At 43.1% G+C, this 18,643-nt stretch overlaps 1 protein-coding gene across 1 annotated transcript in view; it reads left to right on the top strand.

The window, feature by feature from the left end:
• LOC112069483 (serine/threonine-protein kinase OSR1-like) overlaps positions 1 to 18,643 on the top strand; it is a 28,000-nt gene continuing 9,357 nt past the window's right edge. The window contains 10 exon segments of the mRNA XM_024136826.2: positions 1 to 221; positions 1,347 to 1,459; positions 2,285 to 2,393; positions 3,896 to 4,037; positions 4,845 to 4,900; positions 5,318 to 5,427; positions 5,525 to 5,634; positions 7,158 to 7,210; positions 7,213 to 7,262; positions 7,264 to 7,283. Coding sequence (XP_023992594.2) covers positions 152 to 221; positions 1,347 to 1,459; positions 2,285 to 2,393; positions 3,896 to 4,037; positions 4,845 to 4,900; positions 5,318 to 5,427; positions 5,525 to 5,634; positions 7,158 to 7,210; positions 7,213 to 7,262; positions 7,264 to 7,283 — 833 coding nt within the window. The 5' untranslated portion in view covers positions 1 to 151.

The raw sequence follows: 18,643 nt of genomic DNA on the forward strand, positions 1-18,643 counted from the left end.
AAGTGTCAAAGTTGTGTTGACAGTAGTAGCAGCAGGAACTGTCAGGGCGAGGTAGCTAACATCACGAGCCGAATGGAGTAATTATCTCGTTATATTTCAAGAAAACCAACCCACCACATTCCTTATAACACTGTAAACCTCCAACGAAGCCATGGCAGAGGACTCGAGTGTTCAAACTTGGTCCATCAACAAGGACGACTATGTACTCAACGAGGTGATTGGTGAGTATGTCGCTAGTCACACAGGTAGCGTGCTAACATCTTAGCTAGCTTTCTCGCAAGACAGCTATTTAGCTAACCTTAGCTCACTAACTTAAAGCTGGTTAGCTAACGTTAGACCTAGCTACAGCTAACCAACCTTACTTTTGACAGCTAACTAAGCTATTAGATATAACTAACTAAGTAACGTTAGATATAACGTTAACTAGCTAGGCCAAGCATCGGTTTCTCAGTTTTCGTTCATGGGTTGATAGCTAGCTAATTAGCTACCTTGTTAGCTTTTTTCCCCCCAGATGCTAACTTGAATAACTAGCCTAGTAGCTAACTTCGTTAGCTACAGTAGCTAGCTAAGTCGGGCAGCATAGTTGAAGTATGGAGGTGGGTGGTGCCTTCGCAGAAAGAAGACATGATGGGGCTTAGTGAGTCACTCATACCTCTGTGGTAGCAAGGAGTTGGTATTATTCAGGATTTTCTTTGTGTGATATGGACCGCGTTATGTTTGTTATTCTTCCTGTACAATGCATAAGACATGTAGCTAGCTAACGTTATATGCATAATATAGTTTAGTAGTTGAAGTTTGAGACCTAAATGAGACCTCACACTTGATACATTTTGGCCTTTTTATTAAGACACTATGTATCTCACTAGCTAATCACTTTTGATACAAATGGCAAAAGACACATGTCAAACAACCTACCGGCAATATTTGTTTGTAGTAAATACAGACTTTTTTTTCATTTTGTTGCAGACTAGTGGTTTTTGAATGAACCTCCATCTATTTCAGATCATTGTCTCAATACTTAAAAAAAAAAAAAACATTCTTATTAAACCCTTAACGTGTATGCATGTCTTTCTTTGTTTGCTGAAATGCATACTTTTTAATAAAAAATGTATCAAATACAACTACTGACTGTTTCATTGTTGAGATTCACATTCGCACTGAGTTGCCATCTTATTTTGTCTTCCTCTCTGTTTGTCCCTGCAAGGGGTGCCACTGGCTTCCCTTATGGATGTGTGTTACATTTGTAATTCTTCCCTCTTAGTTTCCTCTTCAGGGAGTGGTGCCACTGGCTTCCCTTTTGGATGTGTGTTACATTTGTAATTCTTCCCCCTTCGTTTCCTCTTCAGGGAGTGGTGCCACGGCCGTGGTGCAGGCGGCCTACTGTGAGCCCAGGAAGGAGAGGGTGGCCATTAAACGCATTAACCTGGAGAAGTGTCAGACCAGCATGGACGAGCTCCTGGTAACCCAACCACAGAGAGCACCATTTATTTCAGGAGTTGGCAATATAGCAATCAATACTGTCTAATCAATCCTAGCTGATCATTTGACATAGCCTATTATCGTATCTGGTATAGCTTAGCTGTAAGGTGGGCCTGTGAAAGATGAGAGTACAGCAGCAGGAACACACACACACACACAATACCACGTACACACACATCCACGTACACAAACGCACGTACACACACAGGCTGTCAGTGTAAATCAGACAAGCTCAGGCCAGCAGCTGGACAGACACCAACACAGCGTTTGCAGCCCTTATTGCATAACATTCAGTAGGCCCCGGATCTACTCTGCCCTGTCTTGGCAACTCAATCAAGTCTGTCTTGGGGATAATGCCAATAGTGACATAGAAATAGAATAACTAGAACAGAAAAAGCCACAGTGATTTGACTTCACCCATCATGGCACATTGTCTTGAATATGTTTGTCCAAGTAATTATATTTCTATGGTAGTGACATAACCTAGGTCACTCCTCACTCAGTCTTCCCTATTGGGGGCCTGCTCTGTCATGTGATCAGTCAGGTTCAGAACAAGCAGAACAGCTGTGGAGATTTAGCCTTCCTCTAGAGACTGATATCCAATCAACAAATCAACCCCTTAAGCTCTTGTTTAGATCTGACTAGGATTGGTTAAGCATAAGCAATATGGAGAAAATTCCACTTAGCCTGTCCAAAATGGAAATATGTTACTGCGTTGTTGGAGTCAAGATTCAAACTCTTTACTGTACAATGTGCTGAGCCATTGAAGCTCATTCATTCCGTTTCTCTCTCTCTCTCCTTGCAGAAAGAGATCCAGGCCATGTCCCAGTGCCACCACCCCAACATTGTGTCCTACTATACGTCTTTCGTAGTGAAGGACGAGCTGTGGCTGGTGATGCGACTCCTCAGTGGTGGTGGGTATTGCTTTAGGGACGGTACCAGGCAAGGAAGTAGTGGAGCATAAATACCACTTATGTAGCTCTTTACTTGGTGGCGGACCGCCTTGCATAAAGCGTTGATTAGAGGAAACACTGCAGTCTGCTTAGCAATACTATAACAGAGGTGGTTGTTGGTTGTCCTCCAGCCCTACTGTAATCACCTGATTCAACAAATCATCGAGCAGGGCTGGAGTAAAACCCTGCTCTCCAGGAGCTGGTTGGCCACCTCTGCTCCTGCCCACATCGAACAGACACTTCAGCCCTACCAGGCTCTATAAGCCTCAGCTGTTAGTCTGCCAGCAGTTATAGCAGGGCTGAAGCAAAACCCTGCACATCTAGTAGCTCTCTAGGAGGATGGTTAGCTTGGTTCATCTCCATCCCAGCTGCCTGACTACCAGGCACTATAGGTCCCTGTCTGGAGGAAGCAGGGCCCTGAGCAGCAGCTTCTCTCCAGCTGTGGCCTTGGCTCTCAGCCTGCTGCGCTACTCTCCATCCTCCTGGCATGCATTAACAATGTCAAGAGATAGAGGGATAGGGCTTTCAGCTGTCGCACACATTTCCTTACAAGCCAAGGTAAAACACAGCAGTAATAAAGTTCAGAGCCCTAGTTCAAACACCGCTCTATCGCTGSACCGAACTAAAACATGTCACTAACTAATAGTAGCCTGGTCTTCAGCTATTCAATAGATACTTCAGCTAACTAATAGTAGCCTGGTCTGCAGCTATTCAATAGATACTTCAGCTCAATAATCTAACCTGGTCTGCAGCTATTCAAGAGATACTTCAGCTAACTAATAGTAGCCTGGTCTGCAGCTATTCAATAGATACTTCAGCTAACTAATAGTAGCCTGGTCTGCAGCTATTCAATAGATACTTCAGCTAAATAATAGTAGCCTGGTCTGCAGCTATTCAAGAGATACTTCAGCTAAATAATACTAACCTGGTCTGCAGCTATTCAATAGATACTTCAGCTAAAATAATAGTAGCCTGGTCTGCAGCTATTCAAGAGAACTTCAGCTAACTAATAGTAGCTTGGTCTGAAGCTATTCATAGATACTTCAGCTAAATAATAGTAGCCTGGTCTGCAGCTATTCAAGAGATACTTCAGCAAGCTAATAGTAGCCTGGTCTGCAGCTATTCAAGAGATACTTCAGCTAAATAATAGTAGCTGGTCTTGCAGCTATTCAAGAAATACTTCAGCTAAGTAATAGTAACCTGGTCTGCAGCTATTCAAGAGATACTTCAGCTAAGTAATAGTAACCTGGTCTGCAGCTATTCAAGAGATACTTCAGCTAACTAATAGTAACCTGGTCTGCAGCTATTCAATAGATTTCAGCAAGCTAATAGTAGCCTGGTCTTCAGCTATCAATAGATACTCTGCGTCATACTATAGTAGCCACTGGTCTCAGCTGATTCAACTAGATACTTCAGTAACTAATAGTGAACCGGTCCTTTTGTTTACTCTGTCACTTTGTCAGGCTCAGTACTGGACATCATTAAACACATCATATCTCGTGGGGAACATAAGTCTGGGGTGCTGGATGAGTCGTCCATAGCCACCATCCTCAAAGAGGTTCTAGAAGGACTGGAGTACCTGCATAAGAACGGGCAGATCCACAGGTCAGGACACTTTTTTTTCCTTTTTTTTTTACCTTCAACTTAAAGTCAATTTGTACTTGAAATATTTAGCATTGATTTTGACCTGTTTTTTTTTTTTTTTTTCACTGACCACAGTCAAATTATAAGTGTGCATGTTGGAGTTGTCAGATTCAAGAGCCAGACCAAGAAATTTGGCACACTTCCTTATTTTGTTAACTCTCTCATTCATTCATTGTCATTAATTTATGAACCAAACTACTAACTCCAATTTTGAAGATGTAACTCTGGCAAAGCTACATTGTTCGGGTTCGTGGGCTTTCACATTGTCCCATATTGATCAATATTTTATACAGGGCTTTATGCATTGTTAAAGAGGTTTGTTTTATGTCACAGCTTCTCTCCCCAGGAAGCACTACAGCTGTAACACTACAGTGTCGTACATCTAAACATCAAGCCACAGACACACAGAATATTGACTCCTCTTCACTAATATGCGCTGCTCAGCATGTTTGGCTCAGATTTACAACAGTTAAGTCCTGATAAGTAAAAAGGGGCTTGGGTTTTTTTGAAACAGTATGCACTCAACTACAGGGCACTTATTGTGAGTTTTTAAAAAACAGCAAACTGTTTACAGCTAAAACAGGCCACACACACACTGGATAATGAGTCCTCTTTGTTAGTGTGACCAACATGTCTGTGTTGTTGTCATAGGCCTCTACTAGAAAAACCTTTACATACACTAGGCTACTACTTATCATTCCCTGGCATTTACGTGTAGTTTAGTTTCATTTACAGGATACTGGTTTATCTGGTTTCTTCCGTTCACAGGGATCTAAAGGCCGGAAATATTCTTCTCGGTGACGATGGCTCAGTGCAAATCGCAGGTATGGTCACATGTCCTTAACTGCCTATTTCTTATAGATTAATGCTGTCAAAGTATTCAATTTTTTAAATTTTTTATTTTTTTTATTTTTTACCTCTGCAAATTCTATACATTTTTTGCCGGTGTTTCCCCAAACTCGTTCCTCTGGACCCCAAATGGTGCACATTTTAGTTTAGTTCCCCCCTAGCACAACACCACTGACTCAAATGATCCACTAATCATCAAGCTTTGATTAGCTGTGTAGTGTTAGGGCAAAAAAACTAATCGTGGACCACTTGAGATCCCGAGGACTGAGTTTTAGGAAACTCTGCTTTATGGCATTGATTCCTCTGAAACAAGTTCATTGGTTATATGTCTCTCTGATATTTCTCTCTCACCACTCTTCACCCCCCCACCCCCCCCCGTCTGTCTCTCCCAGACTTTGGTGTGAGTGCCTTCTTAGCGGCTGGAGGAGACATGACCAGGACTAAGGTCAGGAAGACGTTTGTTGGGACGCCATGTTGGATGGCCCCGGAGGTCATGGAGCAGGTGGGGAGGGGCTATCCTCTTTCTCTCACTTTGTCTCTCTCGGTCTCTCTCTCTGTCTCTCTAAGATATCTTACCGTTATCCTTCATGTCTCCTCAGGTCAGGGGTTATGACTACAAAGCAGATATCTGGAGTTTTGGGATCACAGCCATCGAGCTGGCTACAGGAGCTGCACCGTATCACAAATATCCACCCATGAAGGTGATTTTCTACTTGGAGAGATGGAAGGAGTGTTGATCTTTATCCTCTGACTTCCTGACAACCAGTTGCTAAGCAGACTATCCTGGCTAAATTAAATAGGATTAGAAACCTATGTTGTGTTAAGGTTGGCTGAGGCTGGTTGTAACCTGAGTTGGGTGTTGAGTGGTGTTCCTGGGTGTTGAGGCTGTTGTAACCTGATGTTGTGTTAGGCTGGTTGTAACCTGATGTTTGGTAGTGCTGAGGCTGGTTGTAACCTGATGTTGTGTTAGGTGCTGAGAGGGGTGTTACCTGATGTGTGTAGGTGAGGCTGGTGTAACCTGATGTGTGTTGGTGTTGAGGCTGGTTGTACCTGATGGTGTGAGGCTGTGTATGAACCTGTGTGTGTTGGTGTTGAGGCTGGTTGTAACCTGATGTTGTGTTGAGGCTGGTTGTAACCTGATGTTGTAGGTGGAGGCTGGTTTGTAACCTGATGTTGTAGGTGCTGAGGCTGGTGTAACCTGATGTTGTAGGTGCTGAGGCTGGTTGTAACCTGATGTTTGAGGCCGGTTGTAACCTGGATTACTGGTACGTAACCTGATGTTGAGGCTGGTTTGTAACCTGATGTTGAGGCTGGTTGTAACCTGATGTTGTAGGTGTTGAGGCTGGCTTGTACCTGATGTTGTAGGTGCTGAGGCTGTTTAACCTGGTTGTAGTGCTGAGGCTGGTTGTACCTGATGTTGTAGGTGCTGAGGCTGGTTGTAACCTGATGTTGTAGGTGCTGAGGCTGGTTGTAACCTGATGTTTAGGCAGGTGTGTACTGATGTCTGTAGGTGCTGAGGCTGGTTGTAACCTGATGTGTAGCGTGCGAGGCTGGTGTAACCTTGATGTTGTGTGCTGAGGCTGGTGTAACTGTATGGAGTGCGACGGTTGTAACCTGATAGGTTGTGAGCTGGGTGTAAGCCTTGATTGTTGAGGCTGGTTGTAACCTGATGTTTGTAGGTGTTGAGGCTGTGTCTACCTGATGGTTGTTGTGCTGAGGCTGGTTGTAACCTGATGTGTAGGTGCTGAGGCTGGTTGTAACCTGATGTTGTAGGTGCTGAGGCTGGTTGTAACCTGATGTTGTAGGTGTCTTGAGGCTGGTTTAACCTGATGTTGTAGGTGCTGAGGCTGGGTTGTAACCTGATTTTGTAGGTGCTGAGGCTGGTTGTAACCTGATGTTTGTAGGTGCTGAGGCTGTTGTAACCTGATGTGTAGGGCTGAGCTGTTTGTAACCTGATGTTGTAGGGCTGAGGTGGTTGTAACCTGATGTTGTAGGGCTGAGGCTGGTTGTAACCTGATGTTGTAGGTCTGAGGCTGGTTTGTAAACCTGATGTTGTGTGTAGGCTGAGGACTGGTTGTAACCTGATGTTGTGTGTAGGTGCTGAGGCTGTTGTAACCTGTGTTGTGTTGTAGGTGCTGAGGCTGGTTATAACTTGTTGGTTGGTATATGGATGTTTGTGCTGGTGCTAATAGTAACCTTGATTGTGTGTCTGTATATCTGTAGGTCCTGATGGCTGACCCTGCAGAATGACCCTCCCTGCTTGGAGACGGGCATCCAGGACAAGGAATGGTGAAGAAGTACGGCAAGTCCTTCAGGAAGATGATCTCACTCTGTCTAACAGAAGGAGCCTGAGAAAAAGTGGACTATTACAAACACTCACAATACAATGTATCCCATTTAACAGACGCTTTATCCAAAGTGACACAGATCACAGGGTTCGTTTTACCTGTGTTACTGTCGTGTCTTTGCTATCTGTTAAAATTGAAGACTTATAAGTTTTATCAAAGCATTCCTGTAATAGGGATTACAGGATCACTTGAGTAATAACGTTAACTAATTAACTGATGAATTCGAGGGCACCAGGTAAAGTTATTAAGATTACAAAGTATAATTCCCAATATAACCTTTCAGATATTTCATAATACTGATCAATAGTCTTCTGATTAATGATATTATTTATTTTTTACTCACGTTTAGTCTCATTCCAAACGTCGTTAAATCGGCTGATCTGCACGAACCCAGTCTTCACTATGAGTCACTCCATACATTCAATTGTCTTAAATCATTTATTTATTACTAACTAAGTTAATTCACAGAAATGCACAAACAAACAAACCAAACTAAAAAGTTACATGAAATGATGGGAGAAATATGCCCTAGTGGGACTGAACCGGCATAGCGGCTTGTTAGACAAAGGGAAAGTTGCGTTCGACTAAGAATTCACTACAGAGTTCAACAATTATAACAATTGACATGCTAATCCTTAACACATGAACGCTCACTCCATTCGGCGGAACAATTGCAATCAATATATATATAGTTACGCTCGGTGTGACCTGTGTCGTCTTGATCGTTGGAAGAAGTTGAGTGTTCTGTTGGTAGTTCCTCCTGTCTCGTTATTTGGAGTGTTCAGTTGACATTCGTTACTGATGGATGATTTCGGGCGGATGTGTGTTCTTTCGCAGTTCACATGATACCGAATTCCCTTAGCTGCGACTAGTAAGTCAATATCAAAGACTTGTTCTTATTCGGCTAAAGAGTTTATACCAGTGGTAATGGTATGAAGATTCCAGCAATGGACTCAAACCTTCTTCTCCCCATGGAGTTAAACTGTCTAATGGTAATTTTCTCAGAGTTGGACTTTATTCAGATAGCAGGAAGGGCTGATGTCCATTGATGTCTGACCAACTGGCTTCAGGGCGGTCCTCGGGTGTTAGTCAAGATCAAAAAAGAGATTTGTATTTTTCTATAATTAAACAGGCAAAATTTCAATAATTACACATATATAGTGCCAACAAACAGTAATATACTCACTCATTCATTTTATTACAACAACTAGTATGTTAAACCTCATATCTAGGTTATTAAACAACACGGGGTATTTATGGTAATTGTAGTCCACCAGTCTCTCATGAAGTTCCACGTTTGACAAGATGAGGCAGTATAAATAGCTGGACTCTCCGTACGATCTATTTATACTTTTGTCGAGGAACATGAATATGTTTGTACCTCAAGTTCTGTGGGGGAAGAAATCCTTGTCCTGAAAGGTTTACCCTCTGTCTAATACTGTGGGCCATGAGGAGAGATTCTCAGGAATACGACGCTCTCTTGCCACAGCATGGGTTGAAGGGGCAGGGAAAGGCAGGGAGAGGGGGATGGGGTTTGCAATACCCAAGCAGGCGACGTCATGACAGTACTACGTCATGAAAATCCTGGAAAAGTCATGGAATTTTTTAAATGGTGTTTTCCATGCCTGGAAAAGTGTAGGCAAAATAATCAAATCCTAGAAAAWGTTTAGGAAAAGTCATCAATTGTTTTAATAATTTCTGTTAAATGTAATTTATTTATAAATCCCCCAAAATATCCACGTATTAGCTAGGATTGGAATGACACTTCACCTGCATGTATGCTAAAGGAGTGGTCCGTTTCTCAGTCAGACATTACAGCATGATGTAGGCCTAGCTTATAAACTATGGTAGAGAAGACTGACTAGATAGCCAATTCAAAACATATCTTGTACCCTCTAGTTAACTGTTTAGCTATTATTAACATGTATGAATGTTTTCATCATGTCCCAAAAATGCTTTCTATCGACACTCGCGGCAGGTAGCCTAGTGGTTAGAGTGGAGGGGCGGCATGTAGCCTAGTGGTTAGAACGTTGGGCCAGTAACCAAAAGGTTGCTAGATCGAATCCCCGAGCTGACTAGGTAAAAATCTGTCGTTCTGCCCTTGAACAAGGCAGTTGTTCCCCGGTAGGCCGGCATTGTCAATAAGAATTTGTTCTTAACTGACTTGCCTAGTTAAATAAAGGTTAAATAAAGGTTAAATAAAAAATCGCAAATAAGGTTGATCAACTTTTTTAAACAATTGATATGATTCATTTAAATTATTTTTGACAGAACTAACGATTCACTTCGACATTTTATTAGTTGGGATTTGGTTCATTCACGGTGAATTTAATCATGTGAATAAAAAATATTTTTAGGAAAAAATATTACATGTAGCCTTTGGGATTATGTGGCTTGAACTTGTTTTGTACGATGCAGTACTGCCTGTTGATTTTGATATCATGTGATGCAATGGTACTGCCTGTTGATTTGATATCATGTAGATGCAGTACGAGCAGTTGTTTGATATCCTGTAGATTGCAGTATGCAGTTGAGTTTGATATCATGTAGCTGCAGTAACTGCTGTTGATTTGTCTCCCTCGTGAGATGCAGTGCTGCCCTGTTGATTTGATTCGATGCGCTAGGTCGCAAGTGGGCTGCGCTGTTGATTTAGATATCGATGGTCATAGTGCATGGTGCTTGCCTGTTGATTTGATATATGTAAGTGGCAGTGCTCGCATGTTGTTTGATATCAATGCAGGTGCAGTACTCGCCTGTTGATCTTGGATATCATGGCAGGTGCTGTCTGCCTGTTGATTTGATATCCTGCAGCGTGCCTGTAATGTGTTGATTTCTGATATCTGCAGGTGCAAGTACTGGCCCTGTTGATTTGATACCTCATGCCTAGGTGGTACTGCCTGTTGCATTTGTGATATCATGCAGGTGCCGTCTGCCCATGTTTGATTTGATATCATGCCAGTGTTGCAGTACTGCCTGTCTGATTTGAATACATTTGCAGGCTGCCGCTATCGTGTTGATTTTGATATCATGCAGGTGGCAGTAGGTGCCTGTTGATTTTGATATCAGTGCAGGTGCTGTACTGCCTGGTTGATTTTGACAGTCTTATTCGCCGTGCTGTATGCCTGTTTGAGTGAGATCATTGCAGGTTGCTGTATGCCTGTTGATTTTTGATATCAGGCAGGTGCTGTACTGCCCTGTGATTTGGTGCTGGTCAGCCTGGCAAAGTAAGACACTTCCAAGGTAGCTAGTAATAAATATTTCCTGGAAGAAAAATGTGTGGTCTGCTTCAAGGCTGAATTCAAGATATGTGAGCCTGCCTAGCCATGTGATCTTTGATATATTGAATGAGCAATTATTTCAAAAGGAATAAACGTATTTGGTTGAATTGTTTTCATAAAGAGTGGTCACCATCCTCCGGGAGAGCTCAATGGGTGCCAGGCTTTGTATTCCAGTCCCCAGACCATGAATTTGCTCACCGCACCGTTGATAAACCTGTCTCTGTTTTTGAGCAGGGCTTGAATCAAAAGCCTGCACATCCAATATCTCCTGCCAGTACTGAGGGTTGACCATGTGTTTTATACAGTTGTCTAAGCAGGTATTCTACTTTGGTGGGGGGTTAAGTCTGCTTGCTCAACGCCGAGGAGATGGTACCATGGGTATCAAGAGAGAAGCCTCCACAGTGTCGCTACCACAATTACACACATTATTTATAGCGTTACGTAGAAGATTGCCTGCCAATGTGTTTTTGGTCATGGAATTGAGTTAAAGTAAGTGGAAAAGTCCTAACATTCCCATGCTGTCAAGAATGTGTTGGCACGGTGAGTTTGTATACATTTTGTTGTGGGCCCGGTGTGAATTAAAACCCACAAAACCGACGTGCTGGGCTCAAGTATACCAACTGAGCCACAACAGGACCACTGAACTGGGAAGGATATACACAATGCTCCAAAAAAATAAAGGGCAAAACACTTAAGACCACACATATGTAGACTCCAAGTCAATTCACACCTGTCTGTTCAATCAGAACTGTCCCACTTATGGAAAGGCAACACTGCATTACAATAAATGTCACAGTGCTGTTTGTTGGCCAAATGGAATAGACAAAAGGTGGAACATATAGGCCATTAGCAAGACACCCCCAAGAAAGGAGTGATTCTGCAGGTTGGTGACCAAGACCACTTTCTCAGTTCCTTATGTTTCCTGGCTGATGTTTTGGTCATTTGAATGCTGGCGGGTGGCTGCGTCACTCTATTGGTGAGCCTGAGACGAGTCTACAACCCACACAGGTGGCTCAGGTATGCAGTTTCATCAGGATGGACATGCATGCGACTGTTGGCAAAAAGTTTTTGCTGTGTCCCTTGTCAGCGTAGTGTCCAGAGCATGGAGGGCGCTAACCGAAGGTAGACAGCCAGTACATCAGGAGACGTGGGAGGAGGCCGTCGGAGGGCGGAACACAACCAGCAGTAGGGACGCTACCGCCGCCTTTGTGCAAGGAGGTGCACTGCCAGCGTTGCCCTGCCAAAATGACGCTCCCAGCAGGCCAAAAAATGGTGCATGTGTCAGCATATGGTCTCACAAGGCGGTCTGAGGATCTCTTCTCGTAACGCTTATATTGGGCAGTCGGCCTACCAGTCTGGCGAGCACCAATGGAGGGCTGTGCGGCCCCGGACAAGGAGAAGAATGCCACCGCCCAACACCATGAACTTGCGCCAGCTGCGCCCACGCCGGTCATGCTGGAGATGTTGGCAGGCAGCAGAACGTTCTCGCACGGCGTCTCCAGACTGCCTGTCACGTCCCTTGTCCCATGTGGCTCTAGTGCGCTCAGTGGAACCGCTTTCATCTTGAAGAGCACAGGCGCCAGTGGCGAATTTGCCAATCTTGTGTTCCTGGCAAAATGCCGAACACGTCCTGCAGCGGTGTTGGGCTGTAAGGCGCACACCTCCTACCTTGTGGACGTCGGGCCCCATACCAACCCTCATGGAGTCTGTTTCTGACCGTTTGAAGCAGACACATCACATTTTCCTGCTGGAGGTCATTTTGAGGCGCTGGCAGTGCACCTCCTTTGCACAAGGCGGAGGTAGCTGTCCTGCTGCTGGGTTTTTGCCTCCTCCGGCCTCCTCCACGTCCCTGATGTAACTGGCCTGTCTCCTGGTAGCGCCTTCCATGCTCTGACACTGAAGCTGAACCAGACACAGCAAACCTTCTTGCCACAGCTTCGCATTGATTGTGGCCATCCTGGATGAACTGCACTACCTGAGCACTTGTGGGGTTGTAACAAGAACAAAATCCGTCTCATGCTACCACTAGAGTGCGAGCAACCGCCAGCATTCAAAAGTGACCAAACAGTCAGCCAGGAAGCCATAAATGAGAAGCGGTCCCTGTTGTCACCACCTGCGAAGATCACTCCTTTTTTGGGGTGTCTTGCTAATTGCCTATAATTTCCACCTTTTGTTATTCATTTGCCAACAAACAGCATGTTGGAATTTATTGTCATCAGTGTTGCTTCCTATAAGGGACAGTTTGATTTTTCACAGAAGTGTGATTGACTTGGAGTTACATTTGTGTTGTTATGTTCCCTTTATTTTTTTGAGCAGTGGTAGTACCCAAGGTCTATTCCTGGAGAGCTTTCCGAGTTCACACTTTTGCTGCAAAGCTAAGTCTCAACCAACTGTGATTCTACTAATCAGATGTGTTAAACAGTTTGTGGCTCCTGCTAAATTATAAACTAATTCCATCGTGAAACCATTTTCGTCACTCAAGTTGTCCTTTGTGTGGTGCAACCAGAAAGACAATACCTCCTATTAGTTCATTCAGTCCTATGTCTGGTCTGCCACCATCTCAGATGCGCGCATTTTTTAGTTGAGTGGGTTTTTACCTAATCTGTTCCTTCCTGTCCTGCAGTAGTAAATCACGTTGTGGTGTCTTTATCTTAATTCCTGCAGTAGTAAAGCACGTTGTCTTATGTCCTGCAAGTAATTAAAAGCAGCGTTGTGTCTTAATTGGTTTCCCTGCAAAGTACAGTAAAGCAAACGTGTGTTGCTTGTTGTCTTAATGGGTCCTGCAGTAGTAAAGCGACGGGTTGTTGTCTGTTGTCTTATATGTCACTGCAGTAGTAAAAGCAACGTTGTCTTAATGTCCGTCAGTATTAAGAGCACGTTGTGTCTTAATGTCCTGGCAGTGAGTAAAGCAACCTTGTCTTAAGTCCGCACTAGTAAAACATCGTTGTCTTAATGATCCTGCAGTGTAGTAAAACACGTTGTCTTAATGTGCCTGCCAGTCGTAAAGGCAGCGTTGTGTCTTAATGTTCCTGCAGTAAGTAAAACACGTTGTCTTAATGTCCTGGCAGTAAGTAAGCAGCCGTTGTCTTGACATGTCCTGCAGTAGTAAAACCACGTTTGTCTAGATGTCCTGCAGTAGTAAAGCATGTGTCTTCAATGTCCTGCAGTAGTAAAGACATACGTTGTTCTTATGTCTGCAGGTAGTAAAGCATGCGTTTTCTTATGTCCTGCAGTAGTCAATGCACGTTGCTCTAATGTCTGCAGTAGTTAAAGCGAACCTTGTCTTAAGTCCTATCAGTTATAAGCACCTTGTCTTAAGGTCCTGCAGTAGTAAAACAGCGTTGTCTTAATGGTCCTGGCTGTATAAACACGTTGTGTTGTTGTGCTTAATGCTCATCAGTAGTAAAGCGATCGTTGTGTTGTTGTCTTAAGTGTCCTATTCAGTAGTAACAGCAACCTGTCTTAATGTCCCTGCACTAGTAAAAGCACTGTTTGTTGGTTGTCTTTCAGTACCTAACTGCTGGCTGAGCTGCTGAAACACAATTCTTCACGAAGCATAAGGTAAGCCCACGTATACCTCTGTAAGAGGACAGGAACATTTTACAGATGGTATTCTGGTTAACTAGAGGGGGGGAATACAAGCCCATGTTGTCGTCATTGTGCTTTTTTAAAAATAATCCTTGTCTCTCTGTGCTGGGCCTCTTGTCTCTCAGAAAATGAATACTTGGAAGAGAAAGCTGCTTCAGAAGGGTCCATCGATGGAGACGCGATCCAAACGGGTACGACAATACTCCTTGATGTTTATAGTGACTCACAATGAACCTTCAGATTCTGCTGTTCTATATTAACGACGTTACATGTAATTTTTACATCCCCCACCCCTTGAACGGCCTCCTGTTGTTAAGTCTACTTCAGTGGAGAAGTATTGGTATGCATAGGGGGAATTTGTACTACAGTACAGTCCAAAAGTTTGGACACCTACGTCATTCAGGTTTTTATTTTTTTACTATTGTTCTCATTGTAGAATATAACGAAACATCCAAAACTATGGACTAAACATCCAGTATCATTGGTTAGTTGACATATCATTAGGCAAGTAGTGTCTTACTTTTGAAGAATCTAAAATAATTATTTTATTATATTTGTTTTAACCACTTTCTTTTAATTTGTTACACACATGATTTCCATATGTGTTTTTAATTTTCATATGTTTTTGATTCTTCGTTATTTTGTCTACAATGTAGAAATAGTTGTACAAAAAAATAAGAAAATACCCTTAATGATAGGTGTGTGTTCAATTTTTGACTGGCACTCGTAGCTGTCAGTTGTGTAATACATCAAAGCTTCGTTTGTCTCATTATTTTTTAACTCTCAATCCACTACAAGACACTATCAAACACTACATTCAAACACTGACGTAGTATCACTATCATACACTACATAAGATTTTTTATTTCACTATCAAAACCTTACATAGACACTACAAGGGTTCGGGAAATATAATTAGTTATGCCAAGTTTCCAGGGACTAATATTAGTCGTGAGCTAAAGATTACATATGTTACGTTTTATGAATGGATTTTTAACAAAATTTTTTTTCCACACTATAACCTTTTATTTAACTAGGCAAGTCAGTTTACAATGACGGCCAGGGAAAGGGGGTTAAACTGCCTTGTTCAGGGGCAGAACAACATATTTTTCACCTTGTCAGCTCGGGCGGATGCGATCCAGCAACCTTTCGGTTACTGTGCCCAACGCTCTACACATAGGCAAGCCTGCCACCCCATGTACTAATGTAATCTATTATAGTGTTTGTTTAACACTGTATGATCCTAACCAGAAGACCGTTTTTTTTTCAGCCTTGAGTACTTAGCCCCATTTATAATAAACCACTGGAATATTCTGTGGCCTATTAATGTATCCTAAAAAAAAGCATTAACCCGCCAAGCTCAGTCTGGTGTCCAATCTGCTCAGCTGCTTGGTGCCGCGGCTGGGTAGGCCCTGTGGTAGTTTTCAGTTAATAAGGAAGTGTGTGCTTATGTGACGTAGAGCATCATGTAATATTCAACATGCCTAGCTAACAACGGGACCTGAAACATGGGCAGTCATGCAGACACTGGAGCCGTTACATCACAAACCTAAGACTAGGGTGTGCATTAGTAAGTCTAAGGCTTTTATTTGAAGTTATTTATTTCACCTTATTTCACCAGGTAGGCTAGTTCTCATTTACAACTGCGACCTGGCCAAAGATAAAGCAAAGCAGGCGACACAACAACAACACAGAGTTACTACATCAGTAGGAATAAACAAACATGACACGTCAATAATACTATAGGAGAATATAAATACACACTTTCTAGTGTGTACAGGTGTGTGCTATACATGAGGCTTACTGTATAGGAGGGAATATGTTTCCAATGGTTTTGGTTTGGGTTTGCCTGTTTTTATATGTTTTTCTATGTGGTGAGCGTTGAGGAATGGTCACCTGTTTAAAAAAAAAAAAAAAAAAAATGCTGAAGACTTAGTGGTGTTACTGGTGTGGGTGACATTGATGAAGGTGCGTGCGCGTGTCCTGGCTACCAGTGCCCGTCTCCATAAGACCGCAAGCGCGGGGAGTGGGAGTGAGGTGATGATGAGTTTGGACATCGGAGAGTGAAGAGGCCAAGGCTGCGGTGCAGCCTCTACGGGTGAGACGAGCTTACACCTAGCTAGTCCTGCCTGGCTTTAACTGACCCGTCAAACCTTTCAAAATACTTATAGGATGTTTACCCGCGACACTGATTTTTCTTTTAAGCTATCCCTGGGGCTAAAAAAGTATTCCCTCAAAGGATTTATTATCTGAAGTGCTCTTTTTAAGTCTAGGACTAGGGTTAATCTGTGTCCGGGATAATCGGCCGCTTAGTGTTTTCCTCTAGCCTGGGCTGGAGTGGGTTGGTGCTTTGTTGATTACGTATTCTCAGTGTGGTGGTCATTGGTTGCCGTGTGCCAGGAGCCCCAGGTTAAAATGTATTTCTTACTAATGATTTTGAAAAGTCCGTTTATTTTTGAACCATCATCGGTCTCTACCCATAGGTAAAAAGTGCTGATTGAGCTACATCTGATGACTGATGGTGCACCGTCCAGAGGTGTTTCCAATACCCACCTTGGACTCAATCACCTAAATCAGATCAATCAGATGTTCAATTCAAGCCTGTTACCTGTGTGTGTGGGGGGAGAGAGAGAAAAAAAGATATATATAAGTATGTTAATACATTAATTGTGTTTTTTTCGATGTCTGTTAATCTTTGTCGTATTCCATTCTAGTCTCCCAGAAGTGAAAGATGGCTCCATACGAGGTAAGCCCCGGTGTTTGGTATCAAATCAGAACACCTCAACTTTGATATCTATTCCTTGCTAAAACAATAGGGGCTTTAGTTGTGCAGAAATTTGCATGAATTTGACCTTAGACGTAATTATTGCAATGCCTTGATCGAGAGTCTCTTTTTAAATAATTGCTTTCCCCCCCCAAAACATGTATGTTAAAATGTAGTATTGACTGCGTAACACTTTACTGAAGGCAGGCCATATCAGGTGTAATGCATTATGGTGCGTTCATAATGCAGTTATAAGATTGTGATAAGTATCGATACAGCCACGTTCACACTGCATCTGAGCTGAACAGGGCTTCCTTACTCCTTGGGTTTAAGTAATGCAGTGTGAAAAGGTCTTGTACATTTTAAATCATTTAGCAGATGCTCTTAAATCGTCAGACGCATGCATCTTAGGTAACTAGGTAAGACATACCACATTACGCATTTTAAAAGGCTATTGCATCTCTTCCCTGATACGTAAGGAGTTTAATCTTTCTCTGGTTTTCTCAGATTTTCCCTCCAGAAGCGATGGTTCGCGTCCAGTCTGCTGCCGCCAGGAGGGGCATGACAGGACAGAGGACAACCCAGGCGAGGCCACGTCTGTATCCAGGGAGACGTTCCAGCCCAGGACGCTCCGCTGCTCCTCCACCACTCAAGTCCCATCAGCCTGGTGTTAAGGTTGAGGTATGTAATCAATTTGGTGCGAGGGTTCTTCAACCCCCTGGTCCATTGACCGATGCCTGGTCTCATGGGATGTACTGGACCATTTCCTCATGATGCTTCACTGATCATGACAGTGATTTCAGTCCGGTCGTCCCAAGTGCTAGTTTTAATTTGTTGGTCCTCTGGTCTGTCCGTGGGGAGCGCAACTTGTTTAGAAAAAACTGACGCTGTTGGATGTTTTGTCCAATGCTTTTTCTCCATTGATACCACGTCAAGTTATTTCACATATCTTAACGTTGCTAATAACCAGTTTAAACTTTCCTCTCCCAGAAACTGTACAGAATGAGAAACTGGAATGACATCCGTTTGAGTTTCGATGCCTGGAAGAGGTAGGTGTGTTTGTGTTTTTTTTTAAACATCACCAGGGTGTATTCTGGCCTCTTATGTGAACCGGAGCAGATGGGGAGCAGGACACTGACTTTTATTGTATGCTTGTGTCAAGAATCCTCGTCGTTTCTTCTCGCTCTCTTGCTTTCTCTCGGCTCCTGCCTCTCTTCTCAATTCAATTCTAGGGCGTTTAATTGGTAATGGAACCATCATGTTTACATTGCCAAGCATGTGAAATAGTCATGACAAACCAAAGTGTTAAATAAACATATAAAAAATCAACTTGTAACATTACTCTCTCTCTCTCTCTGACTCAGTGACTTCAAGTGATGGAGTGTCTCAGGAGTTAGTTTCCAGCAGGACCTGGTCGAGTGGGAAATGACTTAGTGGTCGGGTGAGTGAAGAAACCTATGGATAAGTCTATACTCAAAGGCCACCATTGTTCAGAAGTTCAGGCAGAGATGGCTGGAAATGAGAAGTGTTTTTTCTTCAAATGGGGAAACTGCCCTCAGTCCACGTCCTGCTTTCATCTGCTGGTTCTTCGCAGTTGCTGGCATATTTGCAGAAGATTGGCTCGATGATCCTCTTCAACAATAAAAACTGTCACTTTCAAAACTGGTACAGTTTGCGCTAAACCTTTTCCATTGTTCCTAATTGAAACAACTCTGCCCTGTTAAACAGCCTATGGAGACG

Source organism: Salvelinus sp. IW2-2015, unplaced genomic scaffold (genome assembly GCF_002910315.2).
Source record: "Salvelinus sp. IW2-2015 unplaced genomic scaffold, ASM291031v2 Un_scaffold1024, whole genome shotgun sequence".
Classification (NCBI taxonomy): Eukaryota; Metazoa; Chordata; class Actinopteri; order Salmoniformes; family Salmonidae; genus Salvelinus; species Salvelinus sp. IW2-2015.